The sequence below is a fragment of the Pristis pectinata genome, chromosome 8, assembly GCF_009764475.1.
Source record: "Pristis pectinata isolate sPriPec2 chromosome 8, sPriPec2.1.pri, whole genome shotgun sequence".
In the NCBI taxonomy this organism is placed as follows: Eukaryota; Metazoa; Chordata; class Chondrichthyes; order Rhinopristiformes; family Pristidae; genus Pristis; species Pristis pectinata.
In genome coordinates this window covers 51,888,008-51,912,548 of record NC_067412.1, presented here as the reverse complement: position 1 = coordinate 51,912,548, position 24,541 = coordinate 51,888,008, and the positions used below count along the sequence as shown (strand labels likewise).

At 44.3% G+C, this 24,541-nt stretch overlaps 1 protein-coding gene across 1 annotated transcript in view; it reads right to left on the bottom strand.

Annotated features, from left to right (window-relative positions):
* Positions 1 to 1,037: 1,037 nt before the first annotated feature.
* Positions 1,038 to 24,541, bottom strand: part of LOC127573784 (FERM domain-containing protein 7-like) — a 48,416-nt gene continuing 24,912 nt past the window's right edge. Inside the window, exons 5-12 of the mRNA XM_052022288.1 lie at positions 14,615 to 14,712; positions 9,062 to 9,176; positions 6,096 to 6,243; positions 4,795 to 4,897; positions 4,544 to 4,700; positions 3,927 to 3,995; positions 2,802 to 2,856; positions 1,038 to 2,021 (exon numbers count right to left, since the gene is read on the bottom strand). Of these exons, the coding sequence (XP_051878248.1) occupies positions 1,038 to 2,021; positions 2,802 to 2,856; positions 3,927 to 3,995; positions 4,544 to 4,700; positions 4,795 to 4,897; positions 6,096 to 6,243; positions 9,062 to 9,176; positions 14,615 to 14,712 (1,729 nt within the window). The remainder of the gene's footprint in view (positions 2,022 to 2,801; positions 2,857 to 3,926; positions 3,996 to 4,543; positions 4,701 to 4,794; positions 4,898 to 6,095; positions 6,244 to 9,061; positions 9,177 to 14,614; positions 14,713 to 24,541) is intronic.

Sequence of the window (24,541 nt, the reverse complement as noted above, 5' to 3'; positions counted from 1 at the left end):
AAATGGGGCTATCTGGAGGTCATTACACTTATGGGATCTTGCTATGCATAATTTTGCAGCTGTTTGCTGCATTATGTTGGCACTACTGACCAGATCCCATCCCACTTGAGGTCTCTTGCGCATGTCAAAGTGCAGCCCATAGCAAACCAGATTTTATTAATGTGAATAAATCAGCCAGTGTTACTCCAACGTGTGGGGCAGACACATTTATTAAAATGTTTACTTCAGCCCATTAATAGGTGGAGCACGTTGTCCCAGAGAGAAACACACGCCTTTCCTTCCACCACAGCCTACAGGCAGTTCTAAGTATTCGAACCAGCTACTCCGCATCAAACCATTAATGAACCAGATATTGCAAGAGATAATGTGAAGTGTAGTGTTCAATCTCATGTGCTTCTTAACTGATTATTTAAAGTCACATCAACACTGGCGTTTAAAGAGACAGTGAGATTTTGGTTTGGAACTCATCCTACTGTCTGTCTGACAAGGAATCTTGTCTCTGCATTAGTGCCCATTGGGTACCTCGAGTGGTTCATGTGCAAATCGTTCCACCTGGATACACAACAAGGTCATGACAACCTGGCCTGAAATGCCCTGGATTATACCTGTGGTGTATTTACCTAAGCCCCCAGCTGCACTGTAACTGTACCTCTCCGCCCTTCTCCTATATCGTAGTTTGTGGCAGCAGAGTGGAGTCATTGTATGTGGCGTAAATTTGAATGCCAAACCTGGACAACAGCCTGCGACCCTACCCAAGGCTGATCAACGTCAGGGTAATCAGCACCGTCACCTTCAGAATGCGCCAGTGACTTTGGGTGGTGGGTGTGGTGGAGAATGGGAAATGGGGCGCATTGTGGCTGAATCTCGACCAATCTTTGAATCAGCCAATGGTGTAAGAGTGAGCCAGAATATATCGAGGGAAGTGAGAGCATGGATCATCCAACACTCAAGTGTTCAGGTCCCTACCTTGTGGAGTGGGTGGCCAGTTCTGGAGCTCCCAACACTGGCCAAGAGCAGGGGTTCTCTGAGTCCCGAGACTAAATGAATTCGGTGTAGATGGTCAAGTGTCTCGTACCCTCACTGCAGCTCAGATCAAATGAGGCATTTTCCCTTGGCTGGAGGTTGACTGAGGGAAAGCAACCTCCCCTCAGCACTGAAGACCGGAGAGCTTTGCCAAAGAGACAGGGGTGGAAGTAGGGACTAATGATCTCCGAGTCCGAGTCACTGGACTCTGTGCCGCTGCTGATGTACCTCTCTGTTGTCCTGATGGCCTCCCTCCGCTGCAGGGCAACATGAGCAGGATGTGCAGGCCTCAGTTTATTCGGATTCTGTCTCCAGCTCAATGGTAGATAATGAGCCAATGGCCGTAACTCTGGTGCACAATCTAGGCCAAGAGCCTTCATGTCCGATTGGCTGTGTGATCGTCTGGGAGGCCGCAGGCTGTCATCCAAGTGGCTTTCCTCCTCCTTCACTACGTTGAGGCTATTGCCATAGCTACTCCTCATCATGGACTGTTGGTAAAGCTCATGATTGGCTAAGCAGCTGCATGCAGGCAGGCTAACCGGGCGAGCCACACTGGAAGGCCGAACTATTCTCTCCATCAATGAAGGATGTTTCAGTGCCCTGAGAGACCTGGGCAAACAAGTGGGCGAATTCAGGAAATTATCGCTGAGGCGCTGGCCAGTTATCGCAAGCCCGGAGAAATTCCCATGAGTCGGATCTCCTGTGTCAGTATCCCTCTGGATCCTGTCAGTCTGGAAAGGTTGTGGGTGCCTTTGCAATAGGACTGGATCCTCCTTGACCTCTGTGTCACTGGCACCAATGTAGATAGTGGAGGCATCTGCGCCAGAGAGAGCATCTGATGAGGGGTCGGCCTCAGGTTTAGACCTCTCAAGCTCGGTGGTGAACACTATCTCCACTGCTGGCTCCTTCCTCTCCCTTCTCACTGCCTTCTGCTGTCCTCTAACCTTTGGGTCTTCTAACTGGCTGGTCTCACCAAGGTTATGCGTCTGTTCCTTGAGCTGAGTGGAAGATAAGATCCAGTTGCTCAGAGATTTTCAAAAAAGAACAAGCCAGCAGAAAACACCACCTATCAATGCCAGGGCAATAACTTGGACAGATTCCTGCAAGTTGGCAGCCCACCAGAAGGAAATAAAAATGGGTCATAGTGTTGATTCTCTATCACCAATTCACAGATAGCAATAACCACCACAATCATGCAGAAGAATTAGGTCTGACTTACAAGGTTTGTAAAACATTAAACAGAATGGGAGCTTCCTTTGCAATTGTGCCCTGCAATTACAAGGCTTGATAGATGTGGGAACCATCCATGCAAACAAACAAACCAACTCAACGTGACCCTGAGGCTCTCAACATTGCCACCATTGCAGCAAGCAAGGTCAACTTTGGTCTATCGGTGACAATCTTTTGGAAAAGTGATTGATCCTCATGGAAATGTGATCTGTATTCCACACTTCTCCCACCAGTGTGAGTCATTTTGTCAACAAGAGTCCTGGGTTGCATACTGTAGGTGTTCAAAGAGGGGATATCTGCTATAGGCTGGTTTACTCCCCCATTAAGTTCAGGCATGTTCGAGATTGGGGAGTTACCTGGGGATATTATGACGACTGAGTGTGCTTCCAGGTCCTAACAGGTCATGCTTGAGAACACTCCGGACCATAACTGAGGCTCCATCTACAATATGATATCTGGCCTGGTAACACCCATCCAACACCAGGCTCATGGATATTGAAACTTCGGACCAATTCCTACAACTGAGAAAGAATATTCCTTTCACTAACCTGTCTCTGCTGTGCTGGAACTGAACCTTCCTCAGATTGTATGTTGCACGACCTCCTACAGAAAAAAACAGTACCGTTTCAACAGAAGAACAGTTCATTATCATTAAGGCATGCCACTTGTTCAAATATCAGTCCTATACTACATCAAGTTTGTGCTGGGGGATGTTGAGTTGAACAGCTCATCCGAAGGACTGACCTTGCAGGGTGTGGCATCTTCTCAGAACTGTCCTGAGGGCAAGCCTCACCAACGTGCTGAAGTTGCTTGGAAAACCCTTCAACATAACCCTTTGACTTGTCGATGCTATCACAGAGCCACACCGGACAAGATCTAATATTATAGATTCATAGAGAGATACAGCACAGAAACAGGCCCTTCAGCCCAACAAGTCTGTACTGACAATCAACCACTAACCCTACATTTGTTTTATTCTCTCCACATTCCCTTTAACTCCCCCCTCCCCACCCTAGATTCTACCCCTCACCCAAATACAAGGGGAAATTTACAGTGGGCAATTAACCTACCAACCTGCACGTTTTTGGGATGTGGAAGGAAACCGATGCACCTGGGGAAACCCACACGGTCACAGGGAGAACATGCAAACTCCACACAGACAGCACTGAAGGCCAGGATTGAACCGGGGCTCTGGCACTATGAGGCAACAGCTCTATTAGCTGTGCCACTAAGCTGCCCACATCTTTTGCCTCTGAGAGGCATGGATAGGGTAGATAGCTTGTGTCAGTTTCCCATGGTAGGGCTGTCTAAAACTAGGGGGCATATGTTTAAGGTGAGAGGGAGGAGGTTTAAAGGGGACCTGAGGGGTAAGTTTTTCACACAGAGTAGTTGCTATCTGGAATGAGCTGCCAGAGTACGTGGTGGAGGCAGGAACAGTAACAACACTTACAAGGCATCGTGACATTTACTTGACTGAGCTAGACATAGAGGGAAATAGAATTAATGCAGGCAAATGGGATTAGCATAGATGGGCCAAAGGGCCTTTTCCTGTTCTGTATAACTGTGTGATTAAATGTTGGCACTTGGACTTCTTTCTCTGATTCTATCCAAGAGAATAATGGGTAAGTTTAAATGGGCTTGGGTGATGGGGCAGAAAGTTAGCTGAATACTACCTTTCGAAGGCTGCCTTCTTGAAATCTCCTTTTCTCATGTATTCCACAAGTTGCTTCTGAGTCCTTCCACTGAAACAAGAGTTAAACGTTTAGAAGTTGCATTTATGTGGCGCGTTTCGCGGCCTCAGCCTGTCCCAAAGCAAAGCTGTGCACAGCAAGGTCCCACAAACGCCAGCGTGGCATTGACCAGATGATTTCTTTCACTGATAATGGTCCAAGGTAAGATATTGGCTAGCAACACAGGAAAGACTTCCATGTTTATCTCCAAGTGTTACTGTGGAATCAGTTGGGTCCACCTGAGAGGGCTTCAGCCTTGGGTCTCGCTTGAAAGAAGAGGTCCACAGTGTGCATCACTCCCTCAACAATGTGATGTGGGTGGTGTTGATGTAGGCTTAGATTAATTATATGCTTATGTTCAGAGCTATCTTGAACCCAAGGCAGTCAACCTTATAAATTGACATCAGCTGTCAACCCCGTTTATGTTCAAAGGACCAAACAATCTTCTATGAGCCACAGAGTGGGAATACAAAGTTACACTTGTATCCAGTTATCTGACTCCCATCCCGTTAACTAACACAGTGAGGAAAAGTCTCCCAAGGGAGGATTGTCTACTGCACCTGTACCGAAAGCAGGAACCTTTGCTGTAAAGTAAGGGCCTGGTCTTCGATCTGGGTTCCTCGGGGAGTCTGAAGAATGCATGATATTCAACACATGTCTTCCAGAAGTGTTTGCATGTATCACGGCTTTCCATCAGGAATTCCAAGGAGTCCTTACGGGAGGAAGTCTGTGAGTTTCAAAGACAGGGTTTATTATTGGATAATGACTTACCTGAACATTAATCTTCATCTATAGGGGAAGGTTTAAAAAAAACTTACAAAAATGTTGGAATGGAGCTTGATAAGGAAATACTTCTTCTTAAAGCTCAGCTTGCGTATCTTGGCCCAGTTGAACGTATTAATCTTAATTTTACCCTGGAATGAGAACTGAAGTTTAATGTTTATCCAGCCACCTCAGCAGGAGGCTTCATTAATGTAATGATGCATGCTGGCAGCATGTATGCAGTCATGAAACAGGTAAGGACTGACACAAAAATATAAGGAAAAGAAGACTTGGTCAAAGAGGGAGATCTCAAGAAGAATTGGCACAGCTCAGACGGAGGACCTTTGGACCCTGGTAACATTGAACTACCCAACCTAATCCCACCTGCTCCTCCAATGAAAATAAAGAATGCTGGGGATAATCAGCTCATGAGGCAGCATGTGCTGGGGGAGAAGCTGAGATAATGGTTCAGGTTAGCGACCTTACATTGGAACAGGGAGATGTAAGAAAGCAAATGCACCTTAAGTTGCAGATAAGGTGGGGAGAAGGATGTGATAGAGTGGAGAGCAGGAGGATTCGCATGACACAAATCCTGTTGACGGTAGCTGAGAAAGGGTGGTAAAGGCTTGTTAGTCTCTCTCCACAGATGCTGCATGACCTACTGAGTGTTTCCTGCATTTCCTGTTTTTATTTCAGTGGGTCAGCTCCTGTTTCATCTGCAGTCTCTTGTGTCTTCTGTTTAGTTAGTATTAGCTCAGTACATTCCTGTTTAAGTCTAGCTCCCAATAGCTATATTTCCTATATAGAATATTTTAATACCTCTATGTTTTGCTGTACTCATTGCAGTTGTAGATGTGCTTCTCCATCAACTCATTACTTATTCACCATTACAAAGAAAGAGGCCATTGGGACAACTAAGTCCATGCTGGTTCCCAGCAGAGCATCCCGTCAATGCCATTCCCCCTCTCCTAACTTCCCTGTACCCCTGCAACTTATTCTCTCTCACACATGCCCATCAACTCCCCTTTGATTCTTTTGTCATTAAACTACAAAAAGGGATTATTTACAGTGGCCAATTAACACCTTTGGGATGTGGGAGGAAACTGGAGCGCATCCAGTCACAGGGAGAATGTGCAAACTCCACCCAGACAGCACCGGAGATTGGGATCAAACCAGAGTCTCCACAACTCTGAGGCAGCAGTGCCACCTACTGCATCCAACGGTTTGCACATTCACTGTGACCAGCGGGTTTTCCCAGGTGTTCCAGTTTCTTCCGATATCCCAAAGATGTGCTGGTAAGTTACTTGTCCTCTGTAAGCACTTTACAACAGTTACTTGGCTCTGACAAACCTGGAAGACCAAGATGCCCATATGAGAGACGGCCAAGTTGATTTGTGTTCCTTCCCCATCATTGGCCGGATGCAGTCTGATGCCGTACATCTCCAGCTTCCGCGCCGTGTCCAGCAGACGAGTATCACATTCAGCTGAAGTCAGTCCACTGTATAAAGACAGAATTATTACTCACTGACCATAATGAAGATCTTCCAGAAGTCTAGAGGCTCTCAGGTCTTGTCACAAATGGGTTATTAAACCAAATGTAATTTGGGTTAAAAGACTCAGCCATTCAACATTTGGTGTCAGACTACTTTTGATCACCACTAGACTAGTTTGGGGTGAGTGCAAGGAGTTTTAGAGAATAATTTTTGTAAAGGGAGCATTTCATCACTAACTGTCCTGCAAAATTTGGTGGCAAATCTTCCTGAACCATTTAACCGAGAGACCTAGTTCCCTGAATGTGGCCACACAGGTGGACAGATCTATGAGGAAGGTGTACAGTATGCTTGCCTTCATCAGCTGAGGCACTGAGTATAGGAGTTGGGTGTCATGTTACAGTTGTACAAATAGTTGGTAAGGCCACACTTGAAATATTGTGTGCAGCCTTGGTTACCACGCTAGAGGAAGGATGTGATTAAGCTAGAGAGTGCAGAAAAGATTCACAAGGATGTTGCCGGGACTGGAGGGCTTGAGTTATAAGGAGAGACTGGATGGGCTGGGACTGTTTTCCATGGAGTGAAGAGGTTTATAAAATCATGAAGGGCATAGATAGGATAGATAGTCCCAGTCTTTTTCCCAAGGAAGGGAAGTCTAAAACCAAAGGGCAGAGGTTTAAGGTGAGAGGGGAAAGATTTAAAGGGGACCTGAGGGGCAAGTTTTTCACAGAGAGGGTGGTGGATATATGGAATGAGTTGCCAGAGGAAATGGTAGAGCTGGGTACAATTACAAAGTTTCAAAGATATTTGGACAGGTACACGGATAAGAAAGGTTAAGAGGGATATGGATCAATGCAGGCAAATAGGACCAGCTCAGGTAGCCAACTTGATCGGCATGAACGAGTTAGGCCGAAGGTCCTGTTTCCATGTTGATTATGAATCTATGAATAAAGTATTTTTCCCCTTGGATTCGGATTTTGGCAAAAATTTTAGTTTCCAATGACTGAGAAGGCTCTCTCACGCTGTCCCAGCTAATCAATGAGTGACATTGGTTGGAGCCTTTGACACCCACGTCTCCACATCTGTAAAGCTCACAGAACCAATTCTCTGCAAAGCAGACACCAAACCTTTTCACCTTCCTTAACCAAATATAAAGGGATTTTACTTTTTCCCAAGTTTGCAGTGACCTTCTAATGATGAGTGAATGTTTCAAGCACAAGTTCACAACAAATATATTGCATTTAGATCAGCAACAAGCCATCCGCTGACCTGCAAAAAACTTTGTATTCTCACATGCAATTCCCTTCCTAGGGATGTGTAAGAAAAGGCTCAATCTTCAACAGCCAAGAGGGAATGGCATCACCTGGAGAGACCAGAGCAAATCTTGCCCATAAATCTTTGACAGATAACTAAGTCATGCCTCCAGCTTAACTGGTTCTTGAAGCTCTAAAATATTTTGAATGTTTCCAACATCCAGAAACAGGCTATAAGTGTGAAAATTGCTCTGTTACAACAGTTTAAAAATTATCAATAACAAATAAACAAAGATAAGAAAGTTAAATCTCCTAAAACATTTAAATAAACTCAAATAAAGAATCTAAATCTGGTGTCCTCCATTGCAATGAATGGGGAAGCTGGTCAGCTCTAACATAATGCAAGTTGAGACATACAGTATAAAAACAGGCCCTTCGGTTCACCAAGTCATGCCATCCATCAATCAGTCATTTACACTAATTCTCCCCACATTCCCATCAACTGCTTCCAGATTCTCCCACTCACCTACATACTAGGAGCAGTTTACAGTGGACAATTAATCTACCAATCTGCATGTCTTTGGGATGTGGGAATAAACTAGAGCACCCAGGGGAGACACACACAATCAGAGAGAGAATGAGCAAATTCCACACAGACAGCACTGGAGGTCAGGATCGAACCTGAGTCACTGGAGCTGTGAGACAGCAGTACTACCCACTGCACCACTGTGTCAAGTGGATTCCCCACCAAAGTAGGTGGTGAATCTTTGCAACCATGCTCTTTCTCTAGACTCCATAAGGAACTGAATATCAGGCAAGGCAACAGGTAGTCCCAGGACAAGAGGAAAGATGCTTTACACAGGTGCTGGAAAGTACTGGTGAGGCAGTAATGGAGGGAGATTTCATTAGAATATTCAAATATTCAAATATTAGATATTCAAATATTCAACTATTAGAAAATTAGAATATTCTGCTAAGTATCAGAAAAGAAAGATCATACAGGGGTTTGGAGAGTTGGGCTAGCTGGATTGCTCTTGCATAGCACTAGTATGGATCTGAGAGCCTGAATAGCCTCGTTCCATGCTACTGACTGTCCTTGTGAGGTGATCCAAAAGTTGCTGTCAGCCATGTAGGGATTACGTAGGTGGCTGTGACATACTCCTACAATCAGAAGCATCCTAGATATTCCCCACACAGTGAAGTAGCCTTGAAGTGACATGCACGATACTCAGTTTCCACATAACAGCATCCCACAAGCAATGAGAGGAGCAGTTGTTGGTCCAATGTTCCAGGGATGTTATTGAGGGATCAGTATTGGCCAGGACTTCAACAAGATCTCTTCTGCACTTTTACAATAGTTTTTATGGGATCTTTGGTATCCATCGATACTCGAATCAGAGAAAAATTCCAAAGCCAGCACCTTCACCTGTGCAGTGCTCCCTCAGAACTCTACTGGCAGTGTCTCCAACATGCTCAAGCTCTCAAAAGCAAGTGTGCTGCCAAAAAACCAAGGGAAAGCACCCAATGATGAGATCTGTTACCACCTTGTTGATTACCCCTTTTTTATACTTACACAAGCTTCCGGTGAAACTTCATGATTTTATGAATCAGGAGTTCCTGAGTTGGCAGGTATAGCTTGGATCGCAAATGTGCTTGGTCCAATTCTTCATCAAAGTTACCAACCTCAGCTTGGACAGAGGAAGACAAGTATTCAACAAAAAAAGTGAATGGAAACAGAAACAATCAGAGAAATGGAACCAGATCAACAGGTTAACTGGAGGGACTTCTTTTGATTTTGAGTAAAATGCAGAATAAACAACTCTTATCTCCTCAGTCCAGTGAGTCCTGCTGGTCAATCTGCCACAGAGGTCCATATCAACTGTCACATATCGTCATCCTAAGGTAAAGTTACCTCTCAGTGAATCTGAGCCATACACTCTGGACCTTTTCATATTCATTCTCTGTATATTGCGATTAATGGCAAGGCTACCATTTACTACCTACCTCAATGCTCTTGAGAGGTTTGTGGAGAGATGTCCACTGGACTGCTGAATATACTCTCAGCACTGTCTGGTAGGTATTTAGATTCAGTATGGGGAAGGAAGGGCGATAACTGCAAATCAGGACGGTGTGAGACTTGGAAGTGATGTTGGGTGTGGTATGTTCTGGTACTGACAGTGTTCCATTGGAGGTGAAGGATCTCTGTTTCAATGAGTTAGGACCACTTGCCTCTCCTTTTATTGATAAGTAATGTACATTACCTAACCAAACACTGGTTAGGCTGCACTTGGGGTATTGTGTGCAGTTCTGGTTGTGTGCAGTTCTGGTTACCACACTATGGGAAGGATGTGATTGCACTAGAGAGGGTGCAAAGGAGATTCACCAGGATGTTGCCTGGATTGGAGGACTTTAGTCATGGGGAGAGATTGGAGAGGCTGGGCTTGTTTTCTCTTGAGTGAAGGATGCTGAGGGGTGACCTGATAGAACTATGAAAGATTATGAGAGACAAATGTAGGGTAGATAGTCAAATTTTTTTTCCCAGATTGCAAATGTCAAATACCAGAGAGCAAAGCTTTAAGGTGACAGAGAGAAAGTTTAAAGGAGATTTACAAGGCAAGTTTTTTTTACAGAGAGTGGTAGGTGCCTGGAACATGCTGCCAGGAGAGGTGGTGGAAGCAGGCACACTAGCAATGATCAAGGGGCATTGAGACAGGGATATGAACAGGCAAGGCATGGAGAGATGTAGACCATGTGCAGGCAGATGGGACTAGTTTGGATGGGGTTCATGGTCGGCGCAGACATCATGGGCCGAAGGGCCTGTTCCTGTGCTGTACTTTTCTATATTCTATGATAGGGCTGTCAAAAACAAGAGGGCAGAGGTTTAAGGTGAGAGGAAGGAATTTAAAAAGGGAGCTGAGGGGTAAGGTTTTTACACAGGGAGTGGTTGATATCTGGAACATGCTACCAGAGGAGGTGGTAGAATCAGATACAATTACTTCGTTTAACAGGCATTTAGATTTAAAAAGGCAAAACATGGAAGGATACAGTCCTAATGTGATTAGTGTAGATGGGCAAAAAGGTTAGTGTGACGTGGTGGATGATTGCAGGGGATGAGGAAGCCTGATTTGGTGAAAATTGCAGTAGAGCTACATCTTGAGGCAGTAACACGATTTATGAGAAAGGCAGATGTTCAGAGACTGATAGCTGGCCATTATGTGGAGAAGAAGGTGTTTGAGGAGGAGGTGTTAAAACAGTTTCCTGGCAGTGAACCAGCGATTTCTGAGGCCCAGGTTCAGCTAGCAAAGATAGAGGCTGAACGGGAACAAAGGAAGTTTGAGGCTGAGGCAGAGCACAGGAAGATAAATGCTGAGATGGAAATGAAGAGGATGCAGATAGAGGCTGATCTAGCAATGAAGAAGATGGAGATGGAACAGAAAAGGATGGAGTTAGAAGTGAAGCGAAGGTATTTGGAATCTGATTCTGATGATGGGTTTTTAGCCAGTAGGGAGGTTCAATTGGTCCCTCCTTTTGAGGAAGATCAGGTTGATCAGTATTTCCAACATTTTGAAAAGGTTGCTGTGAGTTATGTTACAGAGTGTAACTAAAGGTAAAGCTCAACAAGCTTATTCTGCTTTGTCTGTTGAGGATGCAGCTGATTATACAAAGGTAAAACAAGCTGTTCTGAAAGCTTACGAATTAATACCTGAAACTTACAGGCAAAAATTTAGAGACCTGAAGAAGTCTGCAGATCAGGCGTACATGGAATTTGCCAATGGAAAGAAAATATGTTTTGAATGATGGTGCATGGCTAAAAATGTAGATGGAGATTTTGATAAATTGAAAGAATTGATTTTAGTGGAAGACTTTAAAAGGTGTGTCCCAGCTGAAATAACAACATATCTAAATAAAAAGGAAGTGGCAACTTTGCAAGAAACTGCTAGGTTGGCAGATGATTACGCTTTAACCCATAAATCCAAATAGGGACAAACTAAAACCTTCCTAAAGAGTTATAAGGACAATGCAGGTAAACCGGAGGCTAAATTGGGAAGTAATCAAAAAGAGAAGGATGAAAAGAAGCCAGTGCTGGAGAAACCTGTTGAGCGTACTTGTTATTACTGTAAGAAACTTGGTCATATGATAGCTAATTGTTCCCTTTTGAAGAAAAGGGAAGAAAGGGAGGCTGTGCCAAGTGCTTGTTTTCAAGTAGTTAAACCCGAAAATCAAAAGGGTTTAGGGGATGTTGTTAAAGATCAGTCCTTGCCAGAGATAAAGGCTGAAAAGTTGGATGAGGTGAGGAAGGAATTCCGTTCTTATGTATCAGAGGGTTTTGTTTCACTGTTCCATCCCAGGCAACATCCTGGTGAATCTCCTCTGCACCCTCTCCAGCTCTGTCACAGTGTGTTGTATGACATTGGCCACAAGGTGAGAGAGTTGTAACATACCATAAAGCCCTCAAACAAGCACATGACATCTTCCTAGCAATGGAACAGTTGATCATTTCTAGGCTTTACAACCAGGAGCAAGGAGAATCACTTGACTCTTTCTTAGCCAGTGGGTAATTGCAGCTTTGCAGATTTGAAGGACTTGCTCATCAGAGATCATATTAATTGTGGAATCTGGGGATACAGCCTGAGGGAATGTCTACCACATGAAACAATGCTAATGCTAGCAAAGTGTGTTCAGATGTGCAAAGCCATGTAGCTGTCCAGAGCCCACTGGAGGTGTTGGACGGTCATCAGTTGCTCAAGGCATTGGTGAGGCCGCACTTGGAATATTGTGTTCAGATTTGGTCGCCATTAGGCTGGAGGGAATACAGAGGAGATCTGCGGGGATGTTGCCGGGACTGAGTTGTGAAGAGAGGTTGGACAGGTTGGGACTTTATGGAATGACCTGGTGTATAGGTGAGGGGTAGAATCTGGTGGGGGAGTGTTGATGAGAATGTGGAAAGAATATAAAATGGGAATTAATGTAAGATTAGTGTATATGGGTGGTTGATGGTCAGCATGGACTTGGTGGGCTGAAGGGCCTGTCTCTGTACTGTATCTCTCCATGACTTTATCATGGGACCACAACACTGAAAAGAAGGCAAGCTGAAAGCTGTTGTCTCAGTAACTCTCTCACGTTCAACCTCTAATAGTATCATTTAAGAAGCACTTGGAGGTACAAGAAGGGGCGGGGCTTAGAGGGATGTGGGCTGAAACGCAGGAGATTGGGACTAGCTGGGTGGGCACCATGGTTGGCATGGACTTGTTGGGCCGAAGGGCCTGTATCCGTGCTGTATTGCTCTATGACTCTCTGAGAGACGGAGTCAGATTCAGGGCACCCGATGAGCACAATGTACCTGATGCCAAATAACCGCAATTTTGTGGAAGGACCACCTAGTAGATCTATCTCCACCCAGGTATTGCTGCTAGGACAACCAGTGACATTTTGACCTGGCTCAGGAGCAAAGTGTAACGTCCTCCCAATTCAAGTCATCCATCTCAACATGGGGCACCAGTGAATCATGTGCTGTCAGTGTACAAGACTACACTGAAGCTAATTTGGAGATGTTCCCTGAAAGTTCTGAACCCAAAAAGAATCAGGAGAGTGAGATGTCAAGATCAGTTCAGTTGAGCAGAAAGATGTCACATCCAAACTTGGAGATGATACAGTTCCGTGGGTGGGACTTCATTATGAAGGCTATCACAAACCAGAAGCAAGTGCAACCTCCAAAAAAAAACAGGGAAATGAGGAGGCAAACCACCACTAGTTCTAAATGGGAGGGAAGCAGGCTGCTGTATACACACAAAAGGAGGTTTCTATGGATCTGAAAAAGAAACTCAAAGCCTAGATGGAGAGACTGAGGAAGGCAGAAACAGATAGATAGATAGATAGATAGATAGATAGATAGATAGATAGATAGATAGATAGATAGATAGATAGATAGATAGATAGATAGATAGATAGATAGATAGATAGATAGATAGATAGAGAAAGAGAGAGATAGAAAGAGTGAAGGAGAGAGGTCTGGGGTCAGACAGGGTATCAGGTCAGTGTGAGTTCGTAGAACAAGTGACAAGGTGACAATTTGGGGAGTTATTCTGGATGTTTTTTCTTTATATTTTCTTTTTCATTGTTAAAAGAGGGATGCAGAGGAAGGTTATATAATATTGGGTTGGTATCACTTTAAGAATTACCCCATGTGACTGATTGTTCTCAGTGTATACAACGATGCTCGAAGCCAAATGTTCCAGACACTCTCTGTCTCCCTCTGGGAGACGTTGTCTCTGTGTGTGGTGGGAGGCACAAAGTAGACAAATGAGCCTGTGCCCAATGTAAGTTCTTTTTATATCTTTTGTTTGCTCCTGTATCCTCCAGCACCTTAGAGGGTGAATATGAGAGAGTTACTGAGACAATAGCTTTCAGCTTGCCTTCTTCTCAGTGCTGTGGTCCCGTGATAAAGTCATGGAGAGATACAACACAGAAACAGGCCCTTCAGCCCATCAAGTCCATGCTGACCATCAACCACCCATTTACACTAATCCTACATTAATTCCCATTTTATATTCTCCCCACATTCTCATCAACTCTCCCCCCACCAGATTCTACCCCTCACCTACACACCAGGGGCATTTTACAGTGGCCAATTAACTTAACAACCTGCATGTCTTTGGGATAGTGAGGAAATGGGAGGAAACTCAAGCGGTCACAGGGAGAACATGCAGACTCCACATAAGACAGCGCCGGAGGTCGGGATTGAACCCGGGTCTCTGGAGCTGTGGGGTAGCGGTCGACCCACTGCACCACTGTGCTGCCTACAGGCTTCCCTCCAGCTGAGCTCACAAACTTAGCATTGGGCCAATCAGCAAGTCTGGAACCCAGGCTAAGGCCCCGACTTTCTTGCATTTACACAACGATAGCTTCATCCGAGTACAGCAAACAAGAGTTGCTCTGGATGGAATGTGAACTGCATGTACATCAATGTGAAAACCCTAGCATTTGGCATTGACAGGAATCTGGAACGTGGACTTTGAGGAGTTTAAAAATAAAAATAACTTTGCTGAAATGGTGGCGAGGAGCCCAGACTGCTTTTACAACCCTCTGTTAAACTCCATGGGAGTGGATAATTTTGGTCATAACTCACCCTGGATGATATGGGATAGTAACAGAGCAGTACTGTTGTCATTGCAGTGAAGTCTCCTGGCAACCAGGTCCCTCTTGATTTGCTGAGCAAACAGATACCTGTGGAAGTAATGGGATTGGTTAGAATCTGAGCAATGTGTGTGTATGAGAGTGGATACTCAATGCAAGCAAAAGCAGGGTCAGGGCATCTTGTAGTGAGTGGCAGAAGGGAAAAAAAACTGTTCAGCCTGTTCATTGCCTGCCAGTTTGATTCAAAGTTTTATGGGTTTAAGTTCCACTTGAGTACAATACTAAGACTGAAACTCCTAAGAGTGAATTTACCAAGTGCCCCCTTCCCAAGATCTTTCAGGTGATGCCCTTGGCTTTTGCGTTGCCTCTGACGACTGGTTCCCACGTTAGAGGAAGCAGTTGGGACCTGTCATTTGGATGTTTGGGAAACACCCTGGAGACCTGACCATTGTAAACCTGGCAAGTCCCAGGTATGGGACTGAGGGAGTGCTGCATTGTTGCAACTGCTGTCACTCTGATGGGTTACTAAACCAAGACTACCTCAGGTGGATGTGAAAAATTCAAAGACACTCTTCGTCAGAGTCTGGGAGCCTTCCTGAGAGTCCTGGCCAAGTTTAAACCTCAGCCAAGAATCGTCAACACCAACTACCTGGTCATGATCTCATTGCTGTTCAAGCCTTAATTGGGCATTGTGTTTCGAATAATAAAACATTAGAACATAGGAATATCAGAAATAGGAGCAGGAGAGGGCCATTATTCTGCTTGTCTTCACTGACCATTTCTGTGTCTGGAATATTATCAAATCATAGAGTCATACAGCACAGCAACAGGCCCTTCGGGCCAACAAGTCCATGCCAACCAGTAAGCACTAATCCCATTTTATTCTTCCCATATTCCCATCAACACCCCAGATTCCACCACTCACCCACACACTAGGCACAATTTACATCAGCCAATTAACCTACCAATCCTGCATGTCTTTGGGATGTGGGAGGAAACCGGAGCACCTGGGGGAAATGTAAGCAGGAGAACGTGCAAACTCCACATTCTGAGGTCAGCACCCGAGGTCAGGATCAAACCCGCATCTCTGGAGCTGTGAGGCTGCAACTTTACCAGCTTGGATTCTTCCTGGATTGAAGTATTCAGAGTTGAACTTGACATTTCAATTATCATCTAACAATGCATTCTACAAATTCACTGTCAACATTCTAAATGTCAGAAGGTCCTTGTCATCTCCATTTTTTTTTTCCTGAAATGACAACCTTAAATTTGTTTACATCGATCATTTATTTTGCATCTTTAGCTCATTCTGAAATCACATGGGTTGTTTTAGCTCAGCATCTTCTTTTCTCTCTCAGGCTGACTTGCTTCCACTCCAGTTCTGTGGCTTCTGACGTGGTTGATGAGGCTGATGTGGGACCCACAGACTCTGCCTCAAGTGTGGAAGGGGACGGGGAAGGAGATGCTTGCGGGGAGGGGCAGGGAGGTATTTTAGAAGGCAGTGCACTTCCTCTGTCTGGGCTTCTGCATGCTAAGCAAAGAGAATCAAGGTTCTCAGCAGCAGCCTGTATATTTCTGCATGTTCCAATTTGTGGAGCTGGGGCCAGGATTTTCCTGGCTCGGTGGGGACATTACTCAGAGAGATTTTGGGAACATCTTTGAATCATTTCCACTGAAGTACATGCCATGACTCAGCCCAGAGTGGAATGCCTTTGACAGGAGTCAGGCATGCAAATGATGTAGCCTGCCCAATTGATCGACTGTAATTAGGGCTTCAGTGCGGGGGTGTCTGCCTGGGGTGGACACTGACGTTGATTCGTTTATCCTTCCAGTGATTTGGAGGAATTTGCAAGACAGACACAGAAGGTGATGCTGAATTTCATCGCTGATGTCTGCCTTCATCGAGAGGTGGCTCCTGAGTTGTGGGAATTGGTCCACATTATCAAACACACCCCTTTATTGTTGGGAGGTAATGTTATACAGAGGGTGCGGGTTGGCCGATGACCCTTATTTTGTAGGTGTTAAGAGTGAGGCTTATCCTTCAGTACATGTCGGCAATGGCTTGGAACTCATCCTCCAAGCAGGCAGATAGGCAAGTGTTGTTTGAGTACTGCAGCTCAATGACTGAAGTTGGGGTGACCATGGTCTGGGGGTGGAACAGTTTCCCATTCACTCTCCTCTCCTGCGGGAAGCTTGTTGGAAGTGAGGTGCAGCAGTGTAGTGAGAATGATTGAGAACAACGCTGCTGCAACAACTTAGTGCCGAGTCCGCACTGAGATCAGAAATCAAAAAAAACCCGCAGATGCTGGAAATCGGAAATAAAAGCAGAACATTTCTGGAAACACCCAGCAGGTCAAGCAGCATCTGCGGAGGCAGAATCACTGTACAAGTTAATGAACCCTTCAGCAGAATGTGGACTGATTGTGGACCCTGGGTTAAGAACACAGATTGCATGTTGTCATAAGCAGATGTTAGATAGAGACAGTTTTTGGGGATGACATATTTGATGATGATGTTCTACAGTCACCTTCAAATGGTGAATCAAAGGCTTTTGTGAGGTCAGAAAGTATAGATGTTGATGTTGCTCCCCGAATTTTCTATTGGGGTTGACTTGCAGAGAAGATCATGTCCATTGTGTGTCTTCATGGTTGGAATCTACACTTCAGTTTGTGGGGAGGGAGGAAGTGGTTGAGGAGGGGAGACCCGTCTGTCATGAACACAGTCAAGCGTCCCCTTTTTTTGAAGATGGTCACGATTATGCACCTTGAGGCTGCCTGGCACATTCTCCTCTTCCAGACACAGGAGACAAGGTTGTCAATTTCTGACTGAATTTTGGTCTCTGCCGAGTTTAGAACTTCAGATGGGGTACTGTCTGCTCCTGAGACCCTGTTGCTTTACAGTTTGCACATGGCCTTTGCAACCTCTTGTTGACCGGTGTTCCAGTGAGGCCTCATTGGGTAGTTTGGCAAGAAAAGGAGTCAAAAACGCCATTCCAAAGTTCAGCATGGTGCAATAAACCCACAACCTTCTTGGAGAACGTTCCAGAAAGAGCTGCAAATCTGGAAAACTGCAAATACCATTTGTACAAGTAAGGAAGTAATTATAAGTTAAGTACAGTATGTATGTAAAGTGTAAGAAATAACAATGTTACACTTCATAGATGCTACAATTGTGTATTGTGCCAGTAACTCCAATGTTTGTTGTTTCCGTGCTAGCCATTGGCTACCAGCTACCGTGAATGGTGAGATAAATTAATCTCCTCCCAGTAAGGAGGCAGTAAGTCAAAGCAAACTGCGCTGATTTTGACGAGCTGAAATTTACAAGTCAACCATTGAACCGCCATTATTGCCTGATGGAAGAGCACAGGAACTCAGAGGGTTTTTCCCCCATTTTAAATGACTTGTTTATGTAGTCTGGATGGAAAAGGATAACCAATATCGGTTAGATGAAGTGCAGTAAATGGCCGGAAATTATTGGTCAAGCATGGATTCACGAAACCACAAAAGCTAAAGGCATGAAATTAAGGGTTTATTGTATAACACAGTGAAAGGCCTTCCTTTGCTCCAGTGTCACATGTAGACAGGAACATCCCATCTGACTGTGAAATCATAACCAAACATTGGCACATCAATGGTTTAAAGGGCAAACAATTGACTTACAGTAGTTCCCAAGGTCTGACTTTTTGACCACTATCTAAATATCTTATTTAAGCAATGAAAGTGTATTGATGTTAACCCTGTTTCTCCCACTACAGATGCTGTCTGACCTGCTGAGTATTTCCAGCATTCTCTCTGTTTTATAGAGTTCAAACACCTGCAATATTTTGCCATGCATATAATTAGTTTTATTTTAAGTTTTGCAAGATAAGAGTATTTCTGGAAAAGCCAGTGTTTATTGTCAATTCCTCATTACCCCTGAGAAAATAATGACTACCCTTCATCACATTTTACAAGTATCTAAACATGCTGAAAAATAAAAAACAATCAATAGCAAACCAAGTTACCAAATTCTTCATTTCTTATCCATCGCAATTACTGTTCAAGAAGAAGTAAAACAAAACTGGCCAGTCAAATCTTTTCTCCATACTTATAAAAAAAACTCACACCCTTGGCTCAGCCAGCTGTTAAAGTTATCCCAAACCTTAACTGTTTTGGATGTTAAAATTACAAAAAAGAATTAAAATGATACATTTTAATAGAATTTAAATAAAAGACAAAATGTAAGTAAATGAATATTTACCTAAGTCCCTTGCAACTGTTCCTCACCAATAAAGTAAATGGGAATCCTCTTTCTGAATAAACTTGACTCATGGAAATTCATAAGCTCCACCTCACCAATGTCCAGACCTTGCTACAAGACAGCATGGTGTCTCTCATTGCCTGAGTTAGTCACACTCCTTGCTGAATCAAAGGGCTCTTATTCAGACCCATGAATAGAGTTGGCCTTTTGCTGTCCCCTCCCATTCTCCTCCTCCTCTTCCAGCTCTTCCAAAGGCTTCTCAAACCCTCCCATAATTTTCAGTCACTTGTGGTTCTCATACAGAAGTTTCTCTGTGATCTAAAGAGGACCTGCCTCAGGAACAGGAACACTGATTCAGAGTGATTCTTTGGAAGAAAGACCTTTACCCTTTGGATATCCACCCATCCATCTGTCCCAACTGTCTCTACCTTTCACCTGGCCCTCTCTTTCCTGAATCTTGCCAGGCTTGGACACCAAGTGATCCAATGGCCAACAGAAGTGAGATGGCACACTTGACTGCAGTGATGTCTGCCCACCTCAGATCCAACAAAGTTCTCGAGGAGACTCTGTTGGCTTGGTTAAGTTACTGGATGTAATCCAGGGATCTGAGTTCAAATCCCACCACTGCAACTGTGAGATTTAAATTCAGTTAATAATTTGGAAAAAAACAGATAGTTTTTGTAATAATGAACTACTGGAATTTTGTAAAAACCCATTCTGGTTCAGTAATGCCTTTTGGGGAAGAGGTTTGCTATTGTTACCCCGTCTAGCCCATACATGACTACAGGCCCACTCCATGTGGTCAACTCTTCAAAAAAATACCCTTTAACAAGACCTGGCAAACCACTCAATTATGCCCACCAGTTTCTCAAGGGGCATTTAGGGATGGGCAATAAACATTGGCCTTGTTAGTGATTAATCCTTGCAAGATCCCTAAAAAGATTAAAAAGACAGCACAAGCTATGTGGCATTTAACCATCGCTATGGCTTTCTCTGATTAGCTCCTTTTCCCAAAGATAGACTGGGGATTTTGTCATTAATCGTATTTTAACCAGATGTGGTGGCATATGGTGTAATGATTCAATAATCATTAAACTGAGCAGGTGGCTGGGGAAGAGGTCAGAGAGTCATGAAGTCACAGATAGATACAGCACAGAAACAGGCCCTTCATCTCACCAAGTCCGCACTGATCACCAACCTCCCATTTACACTAATCCTACACTAATCCTATTTTATTCTCTCCACATTCCCATGAACTACCCCCAGATTCTCCCCATCACCTACACACTGGGACTAATTTACAGTGGCCAATTAACCTACCAAGCTGCACGTATTTGGGATGTGGGAGGAAACCAGAGCACCCAGGGAAATTGCACGCAGTCACAGGGAGAACATGCAAACTCCACACAGGCAGCACCAGAGGTCAGGATCAAACCCAGGTCCGTGGCACTGTGAGGCAGCAGCTTTTCCCGCTGAGGCACAGTGCTGCCAAAGGTTATGAGATGCCCTTGTTTTCCTGCTGGGAAGCCCTGGATTTCCCATGGATAGCTGGATTGACACGGCCAAACTTTCATCTCTAGAGCCAGTGGGTGTTACACAACTATTGAAGCAGCAGCTGCCTCTTGCATACACTCAGTACATGGGGCCCTGCTTCCAGCTTTGCTCAGTGCCTTGAGTTACAGTCATAGAGTCATCCAGCAGGAAAATAGGCCGTTCAGCCCATCAGGCCTGTGCAATCATCAAGCACCCATTACACTAATCCTATCCTAATCCATTTTATTCTTCCTGTATTCCCATCAACTCCCCCTAGATTCTCCCACTCACCCACAAACTGGAGGCAATTGACAGCGGCCAATTAACCTACTAACCTGTTTGTCTTTGGGATGTGGTAGGAAACTGAAGCACCTGGGGGGAAACACATGCAATTGCAGGGAGAATGTGCACACTCCACACAGTACCAGCGATTAGGGTCACTGGAGTTGTGTGGCAACAATTCTATGACCTGTACCACTGTGCTGCCCATTCTCAAAATCTGGGCTGAGTTACAATAAGAAGCACGTCAACATCCTTGGCATGAACGAGAAATGCCGCTACACTTTCCAAAGCTTTAAGCATCTTCAGAGCATCTGCTTATACCTCTTCAAAGAGATCTCCCTGAAAGGAAGCCCTCTACATTGTTAATCACAGTGACCTGGTGATTGGAGAGGAGGTCCATGCCTTGTGTTTTACATACTGCTATACAAATTGTCCTTGAAGGATAATTGACACTGAGTCTCGGTGAAAGGAAAACTCAGCTGCAGATGACTTGCCAGGAAGAAGCTCGCGAACCACATTATACACTGAGCTTGGGGGTAATAGAGTGGTTCTCAGGAATGCTTGGGAATATCCTCTGTTCCTATGCAAAATAATGTCAAGGCATCATCTGTCTTCACCTAAGACAGCTGAGAGAGCTTCCTCTTAACGTCCCACTAGGACAACAGAAGCAATGACTGTGCAGAATTCCCTGAGTACAGTAGCAGAGGGTGGGAGTTGCGATAGAAGTAAGACTTTTGGAAGAGACAGAAGCAAACCAGGCTGTAAGAATGGAGGGAGAGATAGAATTAATGCTTTAGGTCAAAGAACCTTCATCAGATTTGGGAAAAGAAAGAAGAATCCTGGATTTAAGAAGCAGGGAAAGGAGCAGAGAGGTAGAGGGAGTTAAAGGGAAGGTCTGTGGTAGAGAGGGAGTTAGAGTGCTGCTGCTGTCTCACAGTTCCAGTGACCTCAGATCAATCCCAACCTCAGGTCCTGTCCCTGTGGAGTTTGAATGTTCTCCCTGTGAACATATAGGTTTCCCCCAGGTGCTCCAGTTTTCTCCCACATCCGAAAGGCATGCTGGTGGGTTAATTGGCTGCTGTAAGTTACCCACAGTGTAGGTTGGTGGCAGGAGAATGGGTGGGATGTTAATGGGCATGTGACAGAGGGAAGGAAGTCGGGGAATGAGACTAATGGGATTGCTCAGAGAACCAGCATAGAGTTGATGGGCCTAATAGCCGCCTGCTATGAAAAGTATGAGGTGTTAAATGGTGCCAGGTGACAACTGCCAAGGGTAGGTACAAGTGCAGGATGATTGTCTGGAATTACTAAAGGAATTGCGAAGGAATGCTGGGAAACTGGGAGAAAAACATGGGCTGTTGATTATTTGCAAAAACTGAACTCATTGCTGAATCCTACGGGAATTTATGTTTGTTGTTCCTTAAGCTGACATTGAGCTTTGTTGGAGAAGGAATTCAGAGAAGTCAGAGTGAGGGTGAGATGTACAACTAGTGCCTGTTTTGGAAGAGCCATTTAGAGAGGATTGAAAATGTGAGAAGAAAATTGGAATGGGTGAAGGCTTCGAACTGAGGCAGTGGCAAGAGTTGTGATGAAGGGATGGATGCTTAGCTCAGCTTCAACAATGCATGAACCACTCAAACAGAGTCAGCCTCAGGGAGGGATGAGTGAGGAGAAAGGAATCACAATGTCCACACAAGGGATTGAAGACAATGGCTTTGTTCCTCCTAATATCTAATTGGTGGAAGTCTCTGCCAATCGAGTAATGGACTTTGATGAAGAACCACGTTGATGTAATCAAGGGGAGCTGTGCAAGAAGCCCCAAATATCTGACACTGAGTTGAAGCAACTCCTGTTGATCTGTGTCTGCAGTAACTGATTCTAGTAGAGATATGTGTTCTTCCTACTGACACCAATAGATGCAAGTGTTCTTATTGATCAATGAAACAACTACACAAAGCGCTTCCAAAATCCTCTGTCACAAAACGTAAAGTCAAATTGCTCGAGCTTTGGTTGCAGAACTTTCGAGTTGCACCTCATTTGTTTGCAAAAGCACTGCAGTAAATTTTCATTCTTAGGAAGTAGTTACAATCACAGAACATTAATTTGTAACCCCCGAAGTTATATGATGCAGGACTACCTAAACATTTCCCCACATGTTTTGCTTAATTAACATTATGTGGTAAAAAAGTGGGAGCTTGCATTCATAAGGCATCTTTAAGAATGCTAAAGCACATTTGAAATCGAAGTCGAGTTATAATGTTGGGTATATAGCAACCAATTTATGCACAGCAAGGTCTGGTCAACAGCACTGAGATAAATAATCAGTTAATTTGTTTTGTTATGTTGGCCTCCTGGAAAATGGTCTCTCCCTAACCATTGCATTGGAGCCTTCCCCTTGATGATGTGCTCAAGGCTCTTGGTTCAAGGTAAGAATATTCCAGCAGACCCATAGCTCACACCAGGGGAAGAGAATGTGATGATGTATGAACACGTGAAGGTTAAATGAGATCTGAAGCCCAAAAGCCCATGTGAAGTTACACTTCAACCAATGGAAGATGAGACACAAGAAGGAAAATGAGAAGACAATGTGTGTGTTGCTATGTGGAAGGCAGGATTAATTAACTTCTTCACTTCTATAGGTGGCTTTCTGCATTCTGTCACTTTCCATCTTTGAAGCCAAATTCTGAAATGCATTTGAGGTTTTAATTCATCCTAATTTAATTCATCATAATAGCATCATTAACAATGATGTCAATCTAGAAACATAGGAAATAGGAGTTCAGCATTTTGAGCCTGTTTTGCCATTCAATATGTTCATGGCTGATCCTCTATCACTTTACCATATTCCTACTCTCTCCCCACAACCCTCGATGCGTTTTGTGTCTGGAAGTCCATCCATCTCCTCCTTAAGTACATTCAGCCACTTGTGATGGAGGATTCAACAGATTCACCATCCTCTGCATGACCAATCTCTCTTCCTTTCAATCCCAAATATCCTGATATGGTGACTGCTGGTTCTCTGTTCCCACAGCCAGACGTAATATCTGCCACATATCCAGATTGTCGGTTCCATCTGAATTTTGTACATACCTGTATCAATGAGATCCTCCTCTATTCTTCAGCACTCCGGTGAATACAAACCTAGTCGGCTCAATTTCTCCTCAGAGGACAGTTCTGCCATCTAGTGAATCAGTTGGTGAATCAGCATTGCTATCAGTCTGTGGTCAGTACACCAACAGCTCATATTTGGGCGCTGAGAGAGACTTCACCGATGTTTCTGTGTCCTTCTATAATAATTATAGATAACTAGCAACCTGAAGGTTCTTAATAAAAGATAAGAAGGCCATAAAAATGGTTTGAGTCATTGGAATATAATGGCTGAATCCTTTCTAGGATATTGGCTATGCTGATGAGCATATGGGAAGTGTAGACTGCATGTTCTTCACCTGCACATTGCCTTACTTAATCAGAGTGCAATGTAAGTTGGCACAAAGTACTCATATAACCATCGCCCCAGAGCACATTGTTGTATCATCCGTTGCTTCGAGCCTTTACAAGGGAACAATGTCATAGCATCTGAATCTTAAAAGCAAAAGGAGGCATTGAAGAATTGTTCTGCAGATAATATCACCTAGGAGAAGGTATTGAACGAGGCGACATAGTTACAAAATAAGGGGCTGGTCATGTAAAACAGAGGTGGATCAAAATTTCTTCTCACGGGGGCGGTGAATCTCTGGAATTCCTTACCCCCGAGGGTCTGGAGGTTGGATCATTAGATGTATTTAAGGTGGAGGTAGATACATTTTTGTAAGATTGGAGAACCGAAGGCGATGGGGAAGTGGTACAAGGGAGGAGTTGAGGCCTG